Source organism: Nothobranchius furzeri, chromosome 1 (genome assembly GCF_043380555.1).
Source record: "Nothobranchius furzeri strain GRZ-AD chromosome 1, NfurGRZ-RIMD1, whole genome shotgun sequence".
NCBI lineage: Eukaryota > Metazoa > Chordata > Actinopteri > Cyprinodontiformes > Nothobranchiidae > Nothobranchius > Nothobranchius furzeri.
In genome coordinates, this window is record NC_091741.1 from 43,843,396 (window position 1) to 43,863,021 (window position 19,626).

General features: G+C 44.0%; 1 protein-coding gene across 3 annotated transcripts in view; it reads left to right on the plus strand.

The window, feature by feature from the left end:
* The window catches only part of anks1b (ankyrin repeat and sterile alpha motif domain containing 1B), a 305,040-nt gene that overhangs the window by 182,179 nt on the left and 103,235 nt on the right, over positions 1-19,626 (plus strand). For all 3 annotated transcript variants that reach the window (XM_054739750.2, XM_070548583.1, XM_070548587.1), the window contains exon 12: positions 4,292-4,428. In XM_054739750.2, the coding sequence (XP_054595725.2) occupies positions 4,292-4,428 (137 nt within the window). The remainder of the gene's footprint in view (positions 1-4,291; positions 4,429-19,626) is intronic.

Genomic DNA, 19,626 nt, shown 5'->3' on the forward strand with positions numbered 1-19,626 from the left:
CAGGCAGTGATACAGCTGTTCAGGATGCTCTCAATAGTTCCTCTATAGAAGGTAGTCAGGATTAGTGGTGGAAGCTGGGCCCTTGTCAGTCTTCTCAGAAAGAAGCAGATAGGAATGGGTTTGGGTGTGATGAAAAGGTGTACAGGACAGTATAGACCAGCCATGTTGTCTGATTTAGAGACATTGTCCTTGAGGAGAAGACGGAGGATGGACAGGACCAGGAATGAGTCCATCAGAGGAGCAGCTCATGTTAGATGATCAGACTGAGCTGGTGTGGAAATGTCCAGAGGAGGGACAGTGATTACAGAAGGATGCTGAGGTTGGAGCCACCAGGCAGGAAGCTGAGAGGAATTACACATACTGGTTGACTGTCTCTGTAGTCGATGCTTCTGTTTTCTTTATATTTTCCCATTTTACTGTGATAAAAACAACTCCGATGTTTCTCTGCATCCTTGTGAATAAAAAGGAAGGTAAATACCTGCGGGTACGCCACACAGAACTACATAATGTTGAACATTTTAAGTTATAGCCCTTTAAAAAGGATTAAGCAACTTTTTTTTTCAAAGGTTTATAAAATTAAATAGTAGAAAAAAGACATCATGATAACATGACTGATGCTGTGCTGGTCATGTAAACTGATATTTTTTATATTTTCACTGTCATCACTTTTGAAGTTGATGTTTGCTCTCTTACCCCGGCTTTCCACAGGAGCCGTCAGCAGCACGTTACTGCAGCAGCACGTCACAGCTGCTGATAGGAACCGCTGTGGTCAACAGAACCTTTTCCACCGGAGCCGTCAGCAGCGCGAGTCGGCCGCGTCTCAGGAGCAGCATGTCGCGGCCTTTACGCGCCGGTTCTATTTTCTACGCGCGACGCCTCTGAAACGGGTCAAGTTCGACATTTTTGGGGAAGGAAAGACAGGAAATCGAACGCGGAAATGGAGAGAAGCTACCGAGATTTTCAGAATAAAGAACGTACTGCTTTCCGTTTGCTTTACTTTAAAAAAAAAGTTACTAACTGTGCTGCCCCGTGGGAAGTTATCACCTAGCTAGCGGTCTCCTTTGTTTTTCAGGTCCATATTGGCGATTATAATACGGACAGAACATAAAACACAAACCATGTTGTAGTGTTCTCCTGCTTGTTGTTGTGTTTACTGACGAAGTCACTCGTGTGACTTCGTGCTCTGTCGGTGACAGCTGCTCCCTGCTGCTTCGCGTCTCGTGGGAAGGGCCAAGCAGCAGCTTACGCGAGCAAGACGTGCTGCTGCAGTAACGTGCTGCTGACGGCTCCTGTGGAAACCCGGGGTTAGTCGTTTGTCAACTATTTGCTCATTTTGCCCTAAAAATCTGTTAGGGATTTTATCAATCACCTAATGCCTGCAGTCGAAGAGAAAAGAGACAATTAACCACACATTTACTGTACTGCAGTCCGGGCAGATCTGCTCACAGAGTGAGACTCACGAAACTGCAAGGAGATGCGGCCCTGAGAGCTTTATTTATACAAGAACCGAGAGATAAGACAGCAACGTGTGTGTGTGTGTGTGTGTGTGTGTGTGTGTGTGTGTGTGTGTGTGTGTGTGTGTGTGTGTGTGTGTGTGTGTGTGTGTGTGTGTGTGTGTGTGTGTGTGTGTGTGTGTGTGTGTGTGTGTGTGTGTGTGTGTGTGTGAGATAAGGAAGAGGTCAGTGTCTTGAGTTGCAAGGAAGTTACAAGATGAGCAAAAGTAATACATCTGGGTAATGAAAAACATAATGATAACAATAAAACATAACATCTCTATAACAAAATGTCACTAAATGAGTTACAACCCGTCCCTCAGATTCATTTGTTCTCTGTGAATAGAGGATTTGTGGGAGTTGTGAAAAATCTCACCATCAACATCATCCAAGGATTGTTGCAACGGCCTAAACCGATCACATACATGTTAACGTTTTAGCTGCAAACCTGAGTCTGTTTTCACAGATCGTGTGTGTGTGTGTGTGTGTGTGTGTGTGTGTGTGTGTGTGTGTGTGTGTGTGTGTGTGTGTGTGTGTGTGTGTGTGTGTGTGTGTGTGTGTGTGTGTGTGTGTGTGTGTGTGTGTGTGTGTGTGTGTGTGTGTGTGTGTTAATAGTCATAGCTGAGTCTCACAATGTTAATGGATGATGGGATTCATGACAACAGGTGTCATGCTAGTGTGTGTTGGTACGTCAGAACCTCTGTCAGTAGTATTGTTTGAGGTTTGTGTGTGTGTGTGTGTGTGTGTGTTGGTCTGTTTTTAGTCTCGTTACAGTTAATTAAGACTGGTGCTTTCTCCCTTTTAAACTGAATTGAGCCCCATCTCTCTTTAAAGCTCCCTCCTCTCAGGGGAAATTAGCCCCGCTCTCATTTTACCACCCAGACTGCCTGTGAGTGTCGTACACGTGAGAAGACATCAGAGGGCTCTGGACAACAGTAACATAACTCTGCTGTGGTTGTTGCTAAGGCTTGTAAAGTGACAGTAATACTCTCTCCTCACAACAGCCTTATGCTAACACATCTGTGATTGCCGATGCAGTGGTGGGTGGAAATATGCGACTCACGAGGTGCTGAGCTGAACTCTTTCATTTCCCACTCCGACTCAAAAGGCACAACAGAGCATTTCCATGCCAACGTGACTGGTGCAGCTTTATAGCCACGTTCAAATTGTTAAAGGGACTGCACACAGCTTTAATGTGCACGCTACATAAGAGTGCAACAAAACATCGAGCCACACAAAATAGCTCTTTCTTTGATTACACAGGACTGTGCAAAAGTTTTAGGCTGGTGTGAAATAAATGCTACAAATAGGGCTGCACGATATTAGGAAAACCTGCGATATGCGATAACAGTGATTAATACTGCGATGGCGATATTACTTGCGATAAAAGAACTTAACTCAGGAACAAAAATAATCAAAAACAAAGAAATTAAAAACTGACAAAACAGATCATAAAAAAGAGATGTGAGGAAAGGCAAAAAGAAAATGTTATCAGTGGATCCCGGGAAAAGTAGAATCAGCAGAAAGAGCAGAACAAAGCCAACTCAGGTGTTTGCAAACCGTCAAAATTAGGTGCCGTCCATCTAACCTACAGAAATCACCCATTTGGCCAAATGGGTGACGGTCTCTATTTGATTTGTTAATAAAACATGATGCTTCCGTTTGATTGACAGACTGCATTATGTTTTGCAAACATTTGAGCTGACCATTCATTGCGATATTTATTTGTTCTTTGCGATATGCATATGGCTCATGCTGATATCGCGATAACAATATATTTGCGATATATTGTGCAGCCCTAGCTGCAAACAATGAATGCTTTCAAAAATGTAAATAATGATTGAATTTTACAAAATGACAAAAAATAAACTACGTGAGTGACCCCAAACATACAGCCACATTCACGAAGAACTATCTTCTAGTGATGGTCTGGCCCCCACAGAGCCCCGATCTCAACATCATGGAGCGTGTCTGGGATTGCATGAAGAGACAGAAGGATGTGAGGAAAACTACATCCACAGATGATCTGAAGTCAGGTCTCCAACCTACCAGCCCAGTTCCTATAACAACTGTAGCTAGAAGAACTGATGCTGTTATGAAGGCAGAGCGTGGTCACACAAAGCTTTGTTTTGATTTAGATTTCTCTTTGGTTCAGTCGCTGCTTTTTGATTGATAAAAAGAAACCATTAACCCTTTCATGTTTTTAAAGAGACACTTAATCAGTCAATCAAGGCTTTATTTATAAAGCGCCTTCCACGCCCATTACGGGAAGCCAAGGTGCTGAAGAACAAAATACAATCACGATAAAATAAATTAAAACATTGAACATGAAACAACAGAATTAAACGCAAAACATCTAAACTGCATAAAAGTTAGAACCTGTTGAATGCAGTAACCACCTGCATGCTTATGGGGTGAATCTGCTTCAGAAAAATGTCAGCAAAAGTATTTTGCAGGAAAAAAATAGTTTTATTCACAGAAATACAAGAAAAATGTTTCTGCAAAAAACATTTATGACCAAGTTTCACTAATCATACTTAATGTATCCAGAGTAATAATAGCACATTGTATTTAAAATATACAAATAAATATGCTAAATGTACAACTGAGACCCCGTCATTAGCATGTGCTTTGTTCTAATCAAGGTTGAATCTAAAAACAGGATGTGCTGCTGTGAGATTCTGAGCAGCAGCATCCAGATGAACATAAACACCTGAAGCTGCAGCGGTGGTTACAAAACACCAAGGGAGACTCGCAAATCATCTCTTTCTGCCTCTGACTCTTTCGTTCCCTTCAAGGTCACTTGTCCCATGTACTGGTGAGCGAGGAGGAGCATGGTAACCATGACAACTGCTCAACAGACCCCACACCAGACTGCTCACCCCCCTCCCCTGACACGGCCCTGAAGAACATAGAGAGAGTCATCCGCCCACAGGTGAATGTGCACACTTGTTAATGTGTTGTTGGGCACCTGATGCGTTATTGAACATGGCACCATCCACCCACAGGCACACACACACACACAGACACACACACACACACACACACACACACACACACACACACACACACACACACACACACACACACACACAATTATAAACATCTGTCTGTTTTTCTCCTCCTAATTGTTTCTGTTCCTAGCACTCGTGTAGTGTTGTGTCACATGTGTACGTAAACATTACATTCTGTTGATGAAAACCCAGAAAAGGCCTTTCACTTTAAGGTTTGGCGATTTTCTTTCTGAAGGTAGGTTTCTGCAGTCATGGTTTTTCATGTGGCGTCTATTTAGGGTGGAAATCTGTCTTGTTTAATTGGTCCCCAAATCCCCAGATGACTATAGCTAGTGGTACAAGCGTGCAGAACAACTTGTGCAAGTGGAAGAGTTTGCCTGTGAGAGGGTATGACTTCTCTGCGACCCTTATGTGGTTCTGTACTGGACAGCGACATTCAGGTCCACTTTAAGCAGGATTTAGGACAGTTACTGCATCCTTCAGCAATGAAGACACTTTGAAAACCAGTTGCAAAAAATGTTTGAAGGCATTTGGTCCTGCCAGCGAGCTGTCCAGCTTCCTCTGTCCTCCACAAAGATGATGCATTTCCAAAAATCAAGTGGATGAGGACATATTTTCTATTTGGTCAAAGAAAGTTGGAGTTATGAAACCTGACTCAAAAGATGGTTACTTTAAACAACAATATCCCAGTTGGCTTGTCCAAGGCCCACATCTGCAACGTTTAAGCCGCTCTAATCCTCTCTAACACTCGTTATGTTTTAGCTTTTACCTTCATTTGTATGTTTCAGTGTTTTGTTGAACTTTAAACTCAGTTTACCTTAAATCCTCTAATACAGGCCTGGGCCTTTATTTACCCAAGCACATCCTGGTTTGGGCCTTTATTGGAAGGAGGCCAGAATTAGAGGGCAGCAGTAGCTCAACAGGTTGAGCAGGTTGTCCAGTAATCAAAAGGTTGCAGGTTTGATCCCGGCTCCAGACATAGAATTCTGCTGTTGTGTCCTTGGGCAAGACACTTAACCCACCTTGCCTGCTGGTGGTGGTCGGAGGGACCGGTGGCGCCTGTGCACGGCAGCCTCGCCTCTGTCAGTGCGCCCCAGGGCAGCTGTGGCTACATCGTAGCTCATCACCATCAGTGTGTGTGTGAATGGATGAATGATACACTGTAGTGTAAAGCGCTTTGGAGTCCTTACTCTGAGAGGCGCTATACAAGTGCGGGTCATTTATCATATCATTAGAGGTACCAGTGGAATGAATAAAAACTAGATTTTGTGTCTCATTGAACCTATAAAAAACAAGGTTTGTTTAATGAAAATGTACAGTTAACATTGTATGTATGTATGCATATAGAACATTTACAACAAACACTGTTATTTCGCTGGAGAATTTACCCAATGCTGAAGCAATCGACATAACAAACTATCTTATGTCTCATATTACACTGCAAACCAAAAGCCACGGAAATAAACAATCAATGATGAACAAGAGTCTGCTTCTAGACCTGCAGAAAAGGGACACACAACATTACAACAGGAGCAAGCTATCACTGCGTCAACTTGATGAAAAAATGTAAAATCAACATTGTTTAACTGAACAATCACACGATAATAAATCAGTGCATTAAGTGTCAACCATAGCCTTAAGACATGTGTTGAACGTGTCCTAGTCCATACTTATGAGAGCACCATGTGAGCACCTGTGTGTGTACACGCGCTTGTATAAGGTTTCTCTATAGGAGCGTCCAATAGAGAGTGTGAGGGGCCACAGGTCTGCCCCCAAAGATGCGTAGGAGATGGAGGGAGCTCCAAAGCCCAGAGATCCAGGAGCTGCCCCAGAGCACAGACACCCCAAGGAGACCGCGACCAGAAAAGCCCCTGCCCCCCTCGAGAGGCGCAGAGGATCGCCTCGGGGGGCCACAACCAGCAGCCGGCAGAGTCCCGAGATATATCAGCGGCAAGCCCTCAGGCCCGCCCGCAGCCCCCCACCCCCAAGCCGGCTGAGCCCGGGACCCAGCAACCTGGGACCCAGGGGCGATCACCCCTGCCGGGGACCCAGCAGAGCCCAGGGACCCAGATCCCACCAGGCAGCCATCGGGAATGATCAGGCAGATGCCAAAAATCTTAAACCCCCTGACCCGGGAGCCATGACCCAGGCAGACCAAGGCACCACACTCCACACCAGGTGTGGCAGGGAGAGGGGAGACAAAAATCTATATAATCAAAAGAAGTCCCAGGAGAAGGGAGGAGTCAAAGGCCTCACCTGACATATAAAGTCATACACAAACACAGTCACACACTCCCTCCCTCATGCTCTCACATACACATACAACCAAAGACTTACAAAAATGCACGCCCGACACCCACTCATGCTCCCCATGCACACCCTATTCACTCTGGTCCTGGTACTGCTGCACATGGGGTACAACCATTACCGGTTACCAGAGTTCGACCCTTTGCGCTGGGGTGCTGATGAGCAGGCTCCCCCGCCCAACACTGAACAAAGCAACCCACCACCCCAGACTCCAACCAGACGGCCAGATCTCCCTCCTAGCCTCCAGCCCCGGGAAGCCAAGTGATAATAGAGGTGTGCTAAGACCCCTAGTCTCCCTCCGCCTGCTCCAATATTGTGTTAGTGCGTGTTGATGAGGTGTATTCCATGGCTGTGGTGAGCGGGCAGTGTGGGCATCGTCTGGCCTACGCCAGCTTATGCCACCACACCACCCCACTTGCACCCACAGCCCTCAGTGTCTAAGTGCAGTTTAAAATTGGAAGTGGGCACCGGCACTCGGGATGAGGCTGAACAATCCCCCTGCCAAATGCCGTTGAATGTGCTCACTCCCAAGGCCCTAAGTGTGTGTTTGCGTGGAATGTCGTTGGTGGAAGTGTTTAAGGTGCAAATAAAATTGGGGGGGCAGGTTGCCACAGGAATGCGGAAATGGGGTCCATACCCGCACCCCCTGACTTGTCCACCCCCCAAGGTCCTATGTGCATGATTGTGTAATGATGTGAGGGAGCAGGTGGAGAAAAATGTATGGGGATGGGGAGGAATGGCTGGTTGGGCTTAGCCCTCCAGGGAGCCAGCTCCCCCACTGGCCCCAATAGGCACCTCTGTTGTCAAAATGCCACCCAGGGCATGGAGACCCCAGCCCATCTTGCCAGGGCCCAAAGCAGCAGCATCACAGAGCCTCACAGAGTCCGAGGGCACCAACCCAGCCCCACCCCAACAGAATATCTACTCCCATCCCTGCATTTGCACAACTTCCAGAATATATGACATAGGACATCCAGGTAAGGTTGGGTCTTCCCCCTCCTGGACATCCTGATCACACAAATTTTGGGCAGTTTTACACCCAGTCAACAATGTAAATAAGGTTACTTCCTGACCCAGCTCTGCAGTTGTGGATGCAACGTCGTCTGAAACCGACTTGATCCTTCCCACCCCCACCCCCCTCCACGTGGCCACACCAGTAATGTTGATGCCTGCCAATATTAGAGACCGGCCTTTATTTACCCCCGCTGGCAGCGAGACCGGCTAATGTAGGAGACCCGGCCGGTAATGGCATACAGGCCAATATGAGAAGATTGATGGTATTTTGTTTATTCTGATCTTATTGGACTATTGAAAGTGATTAAAATATGCAACAAAACCAAAGAATTGGTGACGTAACTTACAGCGGTTTGGGTTCGAACACACTTGAGCAAATGGGTCTGGTTCATTAAATACATTTTATACATTTATTGTTGTTTTGCATGTTTGACCTTACCTAGAACTTCAGATGCAGATGTTTGAATATCAAGTTTAATCATCCTTGCCTTAATAAATCAAATAATTTTTACACCTCGCCAAAATATTAACGCATCATCCCACATCTGAATGTGCAAAAATGAAACACAAATATGCTGCCAGCTTATCATTTATTCACATAAGCTGTTAAAAGCATTTTATGTTGTAACACAGTGTTAAGATTTATTTTGCATTGTGCACTGCTCTACGGTTATAAGCATCCACAGTGATTGTTTCTGATTTGATTTATTCATATAACATTAACTCCTGGTGCTTAGTTTAGTGGAAGTTTCAAAATAAAAGCATAACATGGCCAACAAATATCTAACGTGATCTATCAAATAAAGTGTTGAATGATTTTATCATTTTTACTGATATAGAATCACAAATCTGTGGAATTGTAATTATTTTTGGGAAGTGTAGCATAACAGAGACATATTCATTAAATATTTCTAAAAGCAGCGATTCTTGCATTCTGAACCATACAGCTTCAGGTTTGACTTGATTAACGGCCATGTGCAACATCAGAATAGATTAATAAAACCTTACTGATCATGAATGTTTTGGAATCGGCAATTTAAATGCAACAAGTCGGCCTTATCAGTGACCTGAAGTAAATGTATTCCTCCCACTACTCTCTGAGTAGCTCTGATCCACAAGAGCAGTGTTGATGTTGATAATTAAAGGCAGTTGTTTTCTCACCGACAGCATGATGTGACATTAGAGTAAAAAAATCCAGCTGAGCATCGGAACTCAAACGTTCTTCTGTGAAGATTTTATACTAAATTAATCCTCCGAGTTTTGGGTTATTAATGAGGCAGCTTCTGCTAAATTTCCTCCTTCTGACCAATTTCCTTAAAAGTTCTCTCTAATGTCTTCACTTTCTGTTATGCGTGTCCTTTGTCCCTCTCCCTGCTTTATCGCAGAGCTATCTTTGGCATGTTAACTAAAGTGTGTAGAGGGCTCACATGCCGCACCCAGCGGGCCTCTGTTCAGCTTCAAGCATAATCAACGAGCTCCAGAGTTCAGTTTTATAGCTCATAATTAATCCTGAACAGTCATTTCATTTCATTTTAGTGCTCCCGCTGGCGGCAGCAGCCACTCACATCATCTCAGGACCCTCCATACCTTCTCTGCAGCTTGTAAATAACGTGACCTCGTACGGTGTATTGATGTATCTCACAATCAGCTGGAACATTCTGTAATTCTCTAAAATCAGGTTCAGCAAAAACAACTGAGATTAGAGCCTTTTGAAGAATGATCACATGAATTATCACACCTCTCCCTCAGCCACCAGACTCATTAAATGAAGCTGCATTCAATAAATGTTGTAAGAGTGATTTCCTCTTTGCTCCAAACACAGATGAGTTCACTTGTAGACTGATGCTGAACAGGAGCCAGCAGATGAGTCCAAAACAAACTTCTTATCACAGGAATTATGCTGAGGGGAGTCAGGGCGACTCATGTTTGGATTACTTTTACATCTTCGTTCCTTTGCTTCCTGTCCAAACTGTCAGAAGGACGTGTTGGATTTCTGTGAACTATTTAACAAATTGATGCCCTGAATGTTTGGAGGATGCAGCGAGAGAGGAAGGACTCATTATGGGTTTCATTTACACCTCAAGTTTTATGGAGAACTCATGGTTCGTGCATAGAGCCAACAATAATCCAGTTTCATTCATAACTATGAGATTATTCTGATAAGATGCAAAGTAGTTAAATGTACACTACCATTTCTTTCTTAACCAATTTCCAGTTTTATTGAATATAAATTAATTTGGATGTGTTTTTATTGTCCAGGTGCTAGTTAAACATGGCTCAAATTGAACAAATTTGACAGAAATCTATTAGAAATTATTTATAAACATTAATACAGCTCTAAAGTCCTCACTGGGACAGCAGTAGCTCAGGAGGTGGAGCGGGTTGGCCAGTAATTGGAAGGTTGTAGGTTCAATCCCAGACATACAACATATATACCAAGTAGTGTTTCTATGGCTACATTGTGATTTCTTAGTAAACATTCTATTTAGTAAGAGATAAACTTTATTGTCTTTATCTTAGTGAATCTATAATTATTTCAACAGGTAAACTAGTAGTAGCACATTCAATGTCAAAGAAAGTAGCATGTTATTATCAGGAGAGGGAGGAAAGTGGTTAGCATTGCAGTAGTGTGCTAGACGATGGCCCCCTCCATGAAAAAAAGAAAACAAACTTTTATATAGCGCCTCTCAAGTTAAAAATCACAAGGCACTTCACAAAAACAAAACAAAAAAATTAAAGTATAAAATGATTTCTAAAATTATTAAAAATGTGTCTCAAAGGAGAAAAAATGTAAGGAAAGGGAGAGAGAAAATGGATAAGATAGAGGCCACCACAGCTCTGCAGAACATCATTGTAGCTTCTTCTGGGGAGAAAAACACTTAGAGAAAAAATAAAGTTAACAGCTGAAATAGCAGAAAATAATACAGTTAACGAGCAGATTGTAGAAGAAAGTAGTCGAGTGTGGAAAGTGGTCAGTGTGTCCTCCAGCAGTCTTAAGCCTATAGCAGCATAACTACAGAGATAACTCTGGATAACCTAACCTTTTTAGATGGAGGCATGTTGGAGGCAGGGCAAGGGAGAGCCGTCTTTACCGACTGTACACTCCACCTCCCTGTACTCCCCCACTTGTCTAGATTTAGGCTAACATCCGATATTAATCATAGGCCCTATCAAATAAAAATGTTTAAGCCTAGTCTTAAAAGTAGACAAGGTGTCTGCCTCACGGACTAAAGCTGGGAGTTGGTTCCACAGGAGAGGAGCCTGATAACTAAAAGATCTGCCTCCCATCCTATTTTTAGATATTCTGGGAACCACCAGTAAACCTGCAGTCTGAGAGCGAAGTGCTCGGGTAGGAACATATGGAACAATCAGGTCACTGATGTATGATGGAGCTTGCTCATTAACTCATTTGCTGCCAGCCGTTTCCTGATTGGTAATGCCATTCGTTGCCAGCGTTTCTCACTGTTTTTACTGTTTTTTTAAGAGTCACAAAACGTTGCGCGCTAGGATGATGTCGACGCCAAAACAAAGCGGAGACTCACCTCTGCCATCAGGAAGAATCCGTACGTTTCGAGCTTTATCCGTTCTTTCGTAATCTGTTGTTCAATTGTAATCAGCAGAAGCTTTTCCGGTTCGCGCCTCACTTTTTTTTACAGCAGCGGCCCAAAATGATCTTCTAACACATGGATTTTCTGCGTCCTGATCACGTGACATGTGCTGTATGCGGATGAAGAACGGCTTTAGAGCTGAGATGTTTGTTCTCATGGTGTGGGTCTCGTTCTGATGCCCAAACAGTAAAAAAATGCAAATGATGATTATAGTCATCACTGGCAGTGAACGGTCGGATTTAAAATGATGACTTTAGTCGTCAATGGCAGTGAATGAGTTAAGAGCTTTATATGTGAGGAGGAGGATCCTAAAATCTATTCTGAATTTAACAGGCAGCCAGTGTAGGGAAGCTAAGACAGGAGAGATATGATCTCTCTTTTTAATTCTCATCAGAACTCTAGCTGCAGCGTTTTGGACAAGCCGGGGACTTGAACACAAGAGCTGCACATTGGTTATAGCTTTATGCAGCTTATCTGTTAGCTTATCTGTCTTTTTTTTAAAGTTAAAGTCCCATTAGTTGTCACACACCGGTGTGTGTGACATTTTTTCTTCACATTTGATCCATTCCTTTGGGGAGCGGTGAGCTGCAGACACGGCCACGCTCGGGAACCATTTGGTGGTTTAACCCCACAATCCCACCCCTTAATACTGAGTGTCAAGCAGGAAGGCATTAGGTCCAGTTTTTGCAGCCTTTGGTTTGACCTGACCAGGATTTGAACACCGATCTCCCAGTCGCAGGGCGGACACTTTACCACTAGGCCACCAAGCAGACAGATTCATGGCTTTTACACAAACAGTTCAAAATGGCTACAGCCCTTTTCTTCAACACAATATTTAACAAAAACAATTACATTTAATATTTTTTTAACAAATTGTTTGCTTTTAACCACATTTAGTGACTTTATGCAGGACATTTACATATTTATGAATTGAAAGGGTCACTTAATATTTAAATGTACATTGACCAGTATCATGGGCTGCATAGTGGCGCAGTGGTTAGCATGGTTGCCTCGCAGCAGGAAGGTTGCAGGTTCGAAACTCTGCTGAGGCCTTTCTGCGTGGAGTTGCGTGTTCTCCCCATGCATGCGTGGGTTTCCTCCGGGTACTCCAGTTTCCCCCACAGATCACAACATGCCCTATAGGTTATAAATTGTAAGTCGCTTTGGATAAAAGCGTCTGCCAAGTAAATAAACATAAACATTACAGTAATTCTAGAAATCAAAATGAGAAATGTGTGCAGGAGGTGTGTGTGCACTAGCTGTAGAAAAGTGTGCTTGAATTTTTTATGGGTGTGAAGCGGTTTGCACGTAGGAACACACAGCGAGTGTGTGATTGAGCAGATAAGTTTCCTGATGCTTGACTGCAGTGGGGTTCAAATTGGAGCAGAGTGCAGATAATGCGGCCAGCTGGAGTCTGATCCCAAGGCAGGAAGATAACAGATATTTGTATTTTTGTAGAGTAGATTCATGGACCCTAACACTACAGGTGTCTGACAGAAAACACCTGCACACCATTAAAAGGGACTGGCCACTAAACAGAATGATCGGGTTTAGTCCCTTCAACTGAACTGGTGGTTTTACGTTTTTGTTGAATAATTAGGAACTTTGTGAATGTCTCTGTGTGTTTTTGTTTCGATGATCAGATTTTTGCCCCCGGGGACAGACCTGGTTTCACCGTCCTAACTTGATTCAAGTTAAAGCTGAAACTTCTGCTGTGGGGTTCAACTTGTGGCGATTTCCTGGCATTTCCCACTTGTTTTAAAGGATTTTCATGTAGCATTTAGCTGATTTAATAAATCATGCTCATCATTACGTTGTAGCCCAGAGATTTGGTAGCCGTTACCGTTCCCAGCGATGTGCTTTCTAAAAGGTTCTCATGCAGTTTTTATGTTCTATAGTAGATTAGGAGAATCTGACCTGCATCCCGGTGCAGGAGGAATGATTCGGCTTCACTTTTTAATGACCGCAGAGAAGAGTCAGAGTTTAGTCTTCTTGAGCTTTCTAAGCCTGACCAGTTTCACTCTAAACGACAGTTCCACGTTTTAGCTCTTTTCCTGCTAACATGCCTGATTTAAAGGTAGATGTACCTGTTCAGCTCTGCAGAATCCTGTTAATAACCCACTAACTAAATCTGGTGTGTTAAACTGGAGAAAGCTGCAGGACGGTGGCCCTGGAGGACCAGGATTGGACACCGCAGCTCTCAAGTGGTCATGCTATACAAGAAGGATTTTCTTGCCTGCAAGTTTTTATCTATTGTCAGAACCGAGTTTTGAGTTAGGGATTAATTAGGGAATCATGAAAAAGTCCTTCTGTCTTTAATTTCAACAGGCATGGGTTTTACTGTGACCTGCAGACCAACACCAGCTTTCTCACATCTGCATCTGTTCAGAATCAGCTGTAAGAGAGCATCGAGCCATTACTCTTGACTGACTGTGCAGAGAGGCTGTCTGCAGGGAGGGTTTGCATGCTGTTTGGAGGACCGCTGCTCTGACTGTTAAAGTTTAAACATCTGGAAGCTCAACAGCATGAAAATAAATAAAAATGTTTACGTATGAGGCAAAACGGAGGAAAAATGAGGCAAATTTTACAAATGAAGCTCATTAAATATAGGAAAATGTGAGTGATTATTTTTCCGTTTTAACTCTTTTAATAATGTTTGCATCGTTTTATCGTCTGGGAGCAGGAATTAATAAAAACCAGAGACGAGAATAGAAAAACATCTCCGTCAACATCAGATGTGAGCAACGCTCCATGTTCAGCTCCATTAATGCAATCAGAGCGGCAGCTCCGTCATCTGAAAGTATCAGTTTAATCCATAACCATTAAAATAATTACCTTTCAGACTCCTGCTTGAGTTTTCACTGATGACATCAAATGAAACACCAATATTTCAGGGAAAAGAAACGTGATGAATATTATTTCTGCTGGGATTCAATTCCTCGGCAATGAAACAGCTTCCTAACATGTAGCTCAGTAATCACCATCATTATATAATTATTACTGTGCATTAGCTCACAGTTGCTTTGTCGTATTTATTTATTTATTTTAGGTTTTCAGTCACATCACACCTAGAGAAAGGTGTAAAGGACTCTTTTTTATTTATTTTTTCATGGATGTGTCACTTATTAGCATCCAAACACATTTAACAGCATGTTTTCCCTCAGGGATGCTGCTGCAACTGAGGAAAATGGTTCCTGATAAAGTTCAGTCAGGCATGGAGGACCTGCTGTGTGTGTGTGTGTGTGTGTGTGTGTGTGTGTGTGTGTGTGTGTGTGTGTGTGTGTGTGTGTGTGTGTGTGTGTGTGTGTGTGTGTGTGTGTGTGTGTGTGTGTGTGTGTGTGTGTGTGTGTGTGTGTGTGTGTGTGTGTGTGTGCGTGTGTGCGTGCGTGTGTGCGTGTGTGCGTGTGTGTCTAAGCTCATTAATCCCCTTCCAATTGGCCATGACATGTTCATTAGCTCACTGCCCGTTTGCATTGTTAATGCCATGCCTAAGCCATGGCTTCAGCACCTGTGTGTCAGTGTGTGTGTGTGTGTGTGTGTGTGTGTGTGTGTTTGCTTGCATCAGGCTTAATAAGCACAAATCCAGAGTAAAGACATGGAGGCCTACACAGACGAGACAGATAAGTGCTGTAACAAAAAGATGTAGGAGTAATTAAAGGAGTATCACTTTTAAGCAGCACATCAACACCTTCGGTCACTCAAGGTTTAAAACGGTTCCATTGTGTCTTTTGTTTTTCATCCTGCAGCAAAGTAAATACCTCAGGGTCCGTTATCTGTAGACGCGCGACTAGGCGGATCAATACCAGAATATTTACACTAATATCAAAGGTTTTTTATCCCTGATGTTCTTTGTTTTTTATTAGAAATAGATGCTTATTTGTTTGTCCTGTGTAGAAGATAAATGAGAAACATGTTTGTTTTTGACAGCCGGCCGGTGTAACCTTCTCTCTGCCCATTCAGAGCGATTCCCTGCAGGACTCGTGTATCTTTGTCTTTATTCCCTCGTGCCTCTCTGCACTGTTGTGATCTCGTCCCGTTGATGCAGCAGACCTTTAGACGTGCACGGCCTCTGCTGCAGTGTTTTGCCTGTGCTTTGTTCCTGCACACAGAGCATAATAAAAGGTTTAATTTGATTCATGCTGAGACTCCAAATGAGAAATTGATGCCACTCTTAGCTGTAAAATAGCCTCTGAAAGCAGAAATCAGTTCCCAGAGCAAATCAGCAGCTGTAACGGAATCAAGATGAACATAAAGAGTGGAGATTTCAGCGGAAATATAAAGTAAATGAGAATGTTGGAAGTGATTTTATTATTTTCTCCTAGTGTTGGATGGAACCTTGCTTTGCACACAGCAGGGATTGTGGGAAGCAGCAGCAGAAAAGATGAGACAATTTTTTATCAGAGGAAGTAAATATGCGTCTTTTTCACGACGAGACACCAATTAAACAGAAAAAAATGTTTCATCGTTTCTTCATTTTTCATCATTTTTCCTCTTGTCCTTGTTTTTACATACACTCACTGGCCACTTTATTGGGCACACCTTGCTAGTACTGGGTTGGACCCCCTTTTGCCTTCAGAACTACCTTAATCCTTCGTGACGTAGATTCAACAAGGTACTGGAAACATCCCTCAGAGAGTTTGGTCCATATTGACATGATGGCTGTAGATTTGTCGGCTGCACATCCATGATGCTCTGTTGGATAAAGATCTGGTGACTGTGGAGGCCATTTGAGTACAGAGAACTCATTGTCATGTTCAAGAAACCAGTCTGAGATGACTAGAGCTTTGTGACATGGTGCATTATCCTGCTGGAAGTAGCCATCAGAAGATAGGTATACTGTGGTCATAAAGGGATGACATGGTCAGCAACAATACTCAGGTAGGCTGTGGCGATGCAACGATGATCGATCAGTACTAAAGGGCTCAAATTATGCCAAGAAAATGTCCCCCGCACCATTACACCACCACCACCAGCCTGAACCATTGATACAAGGCAGGATGGATCCATGCTTCATGTTGTTGACACCAAATTCTGACTCTACCATCTGAATGTCGCAGCAGAAATCGACTCATCAGACCAGGCAACATTTTTTCAATCTTCTATTGTCCAATTTTGGTGAGCCTGTGTGATTATAGCCTCAGTTTCCTGACAGGAGTGGCACCCGGTGTGGTCTTCTGCTGCTGCAGCCCATCTGCCTCAAGGTTTGATGTGTTGTGCATTCAGAGATGCTCTTCTGCACACCTCGGTTGTAACGAGTGGTTATTTAAGCCATCATCAAGACATTTTCACCCACAGAACTGCCGCTCACTGTACATTTTCCCTTTTTCAGACCATTCTCTGTAAACCCTAGAGATGGCAATCCCATCAGATCAGCAGCTTCTGAAATACTCAGATCATGTCATAATCCCCCTGCCAGCCTCCAATTCCACTCCCTCAGCCAAGCCGCCATCACCTTAACTCTCCACCTGCTCCACGCAATCACCTCATCAGACTCACCTGCACCACTCCCTATATAGAAGAAAAAGAAAATATTTTTTCTATAGCGCCTCTCAATATAAAAATCACGAGGCGCTTCACAAAAACAAAAAATGTAAAAATATCAAAAATAATTTAGAAAATGCTTAAAAATATATTTAAAATAAGCAAAAAATAGACAATTGTGATTACAAAATGTTAAGAAAGAGAGAGAGTGAACAGGAAAGAGGGAAATCAATGGATCCTGAGGAAGGTGGAATAGGTGGGGAGAGCAGAATAAAGAGAGAGTGGTGAAGAAGGTCATACAAAAGCCAGCTTGAACAAGTGAGTCTTCAGCTGCTTTTTAAAGGAGTTCACTGAGTCCACTGATCTCAGGCTCAGGGGGAGAGAGTTCCAGAGTCTGGGGGCCACAGCAGCAAATGATCTGTCACCTTTGGTCTTTAGCCTGGTGCTGCACAACCAGTAGGCTTTGATCACAGGACCTCAGGGACCTGCTGGGGTTGTAGGGACTAAGAAGAACACCAATGTAAGATGGTGCTTGTCCATGTAAGGCCCTAAAGACCAGAACCAGGATCTTGAAATGAACCCTGAAGTTGACTGGCAGCCAATGAAGCTAGAGGAGAAGCGGGGTGATGTGGGTGTGTTTGGAGGACTTGGTCAGAAGCCGAGCACAGACGTTCTGAACCACCTGTAGACGGTTTAGGGAGGTTCTGCTCAGACACGTGAAAAGAGAGTTACAGTAGTCTAAGTGTGAGGAGATGAAGGTGTGGGGAACTGTCTCAAGTTAAGAGCGGGACAGAATGGGACTCAGCTTAGCAATGTTCCTGAGATGGAAGAAGGAAGAGCGAACAAGAGAACTGACATGAGAATCCAGGGTGAGAGCTGGGTCAAAGGTCACACCAATATTCCTGACAGAAGGTTTGGTGTGAGAAGCAAGCTGACCAAGAGAGTCTCTGACTTTGGGAACCAGCTTGTCTGGGGCACAGATGAGGATCTCAGTCTTATCTTCATTCAGCTGAAGAAAGCTCCCAGCCATCCAGGTTTTGATAGAGTCTAAGCAGGTGTGTAACAGCTGCAGCTTAGACATCTCGTGGGGCTTAAAGGAGATGTACAGTTGGATGTCATCTGCATAAAGATGGTAGGAGATTCCTTTGAAGGAGCTCAGGATGTGCTGAAGAGGGAGCAGATTGAGGAGGAAGACCAGAGGCCCCAGCACAGACCCTTGTGGGACTCCATGGGTAAGAGAGGTGGTGGAGGACCTAAACTTGGAGACGGCCACAGAAAAGGAGCGCTCAGAGAGATAAGAGGAGAACCACTCCAGAGCAGTTCCTGATAGGCCTACCCAGTTTCTCCGCCTCTCCAGTAGCAGGTGATGGTCAACAGTGTCAAAGGCTGCAGTCAGGTCCAGCAGGACCAGAACAGAACAGTCCCTTGCATCACTGTGAGTCAGAAGGTCATTAGAGACCCTAAGAAGAGCTGTTTCAGTAGAATGAACTCTATGAAAACCTGACTGGAAGCTATCATAGATGTTATGTTCATCAAGAGCAGCTGTTCACCAGCCAGCCACCTATTCCTTGCCAGTAATTCTCCAGCCCTCCTAACCTCTGCCTGAAACATAGATCCTGACCTTGTTTCCGAACCTCGACCTGCCCACGTGCCTGCTTCCTGCCTGGATTATTTCTCTGCTTCTTTCTACCTGGACTCTTGACCTCAGATCTGCTTCATGGAGTCTGCCTCTGGTTTGCCTGTCTGCGCTACAGATCTCCCCAGCTCTGACCCTCACCTCATCCCGACCGAGCCTCTGCCTGCTTCCCACAGTCTGGGTAATACAACCAAGCCCCGACTCATATAAATATATCTGTTAAAGTGTCTTACTGTGTCTGGTGACTTCACGGGTCCCCAAGTCTGTTCTGCTCATAAGAGACCAGCTTGTTTGGCACCAACAACCATACCACGTTCAACGTCACTTAAATGACCTTTCTTCCCCGTTCTGAAGCTCGGTTTGAACCGCAGCAGATCATCTCGACCATGTCAACTGGCCTAAATGCGTCGAATTGCCACCATGTGATTGGCTGATAAGCTATTTGTGTTAACGAGCAGTTGGACAGGTGTACCCAATAAAGTGGCCGGTTAGTTTAAATACTACGACTGTTTCAATGCCCAATTCACTCTCAGGAAAGACCCTCCTGTCCTCGTCTTCCTTGTGTTTTCCATTGCTTTTATCTCTCTACATCCCTTTTTCTCTCTCAGCTTCTGTGTTTGAGTCACACAGAAGGCCCTGTGACGGTTGTCCCTGTGTGCTTCTGTCTGAGCATTTCCTTCTTTTTTTTTTTTTTTTTTTGACATTTCTGATCTGTTACACAGATCCAGAAGCCAGCGAGGTTTCAGATGCACGAGCTGTTTCTGAAATTAATGTTCAAAAACGCCCAAGTCCATACTTGTGAGAGCACCATGTGAGCACCTGTGTGCGTACGCGGTTGTGTATGTAAGGTTTTTCTACAGAGGAGTCCAGTAGTGAGTGTGAGGGTCCACAAACCTGCCACCCAAGACCCACGAAGATGGAGGATATTGGAGATCTAAGCCCTAATAGCCATAATGGCAAGCCCCATGCCCCACTCACAGCCACTCACTCCAGGGCAGGCCGAGCTCAGGCCTCTGTGGCTCGAGACCTAAGGGCACCCAGACCCTGATGAAGACCCAACGGCGCCCATGGGC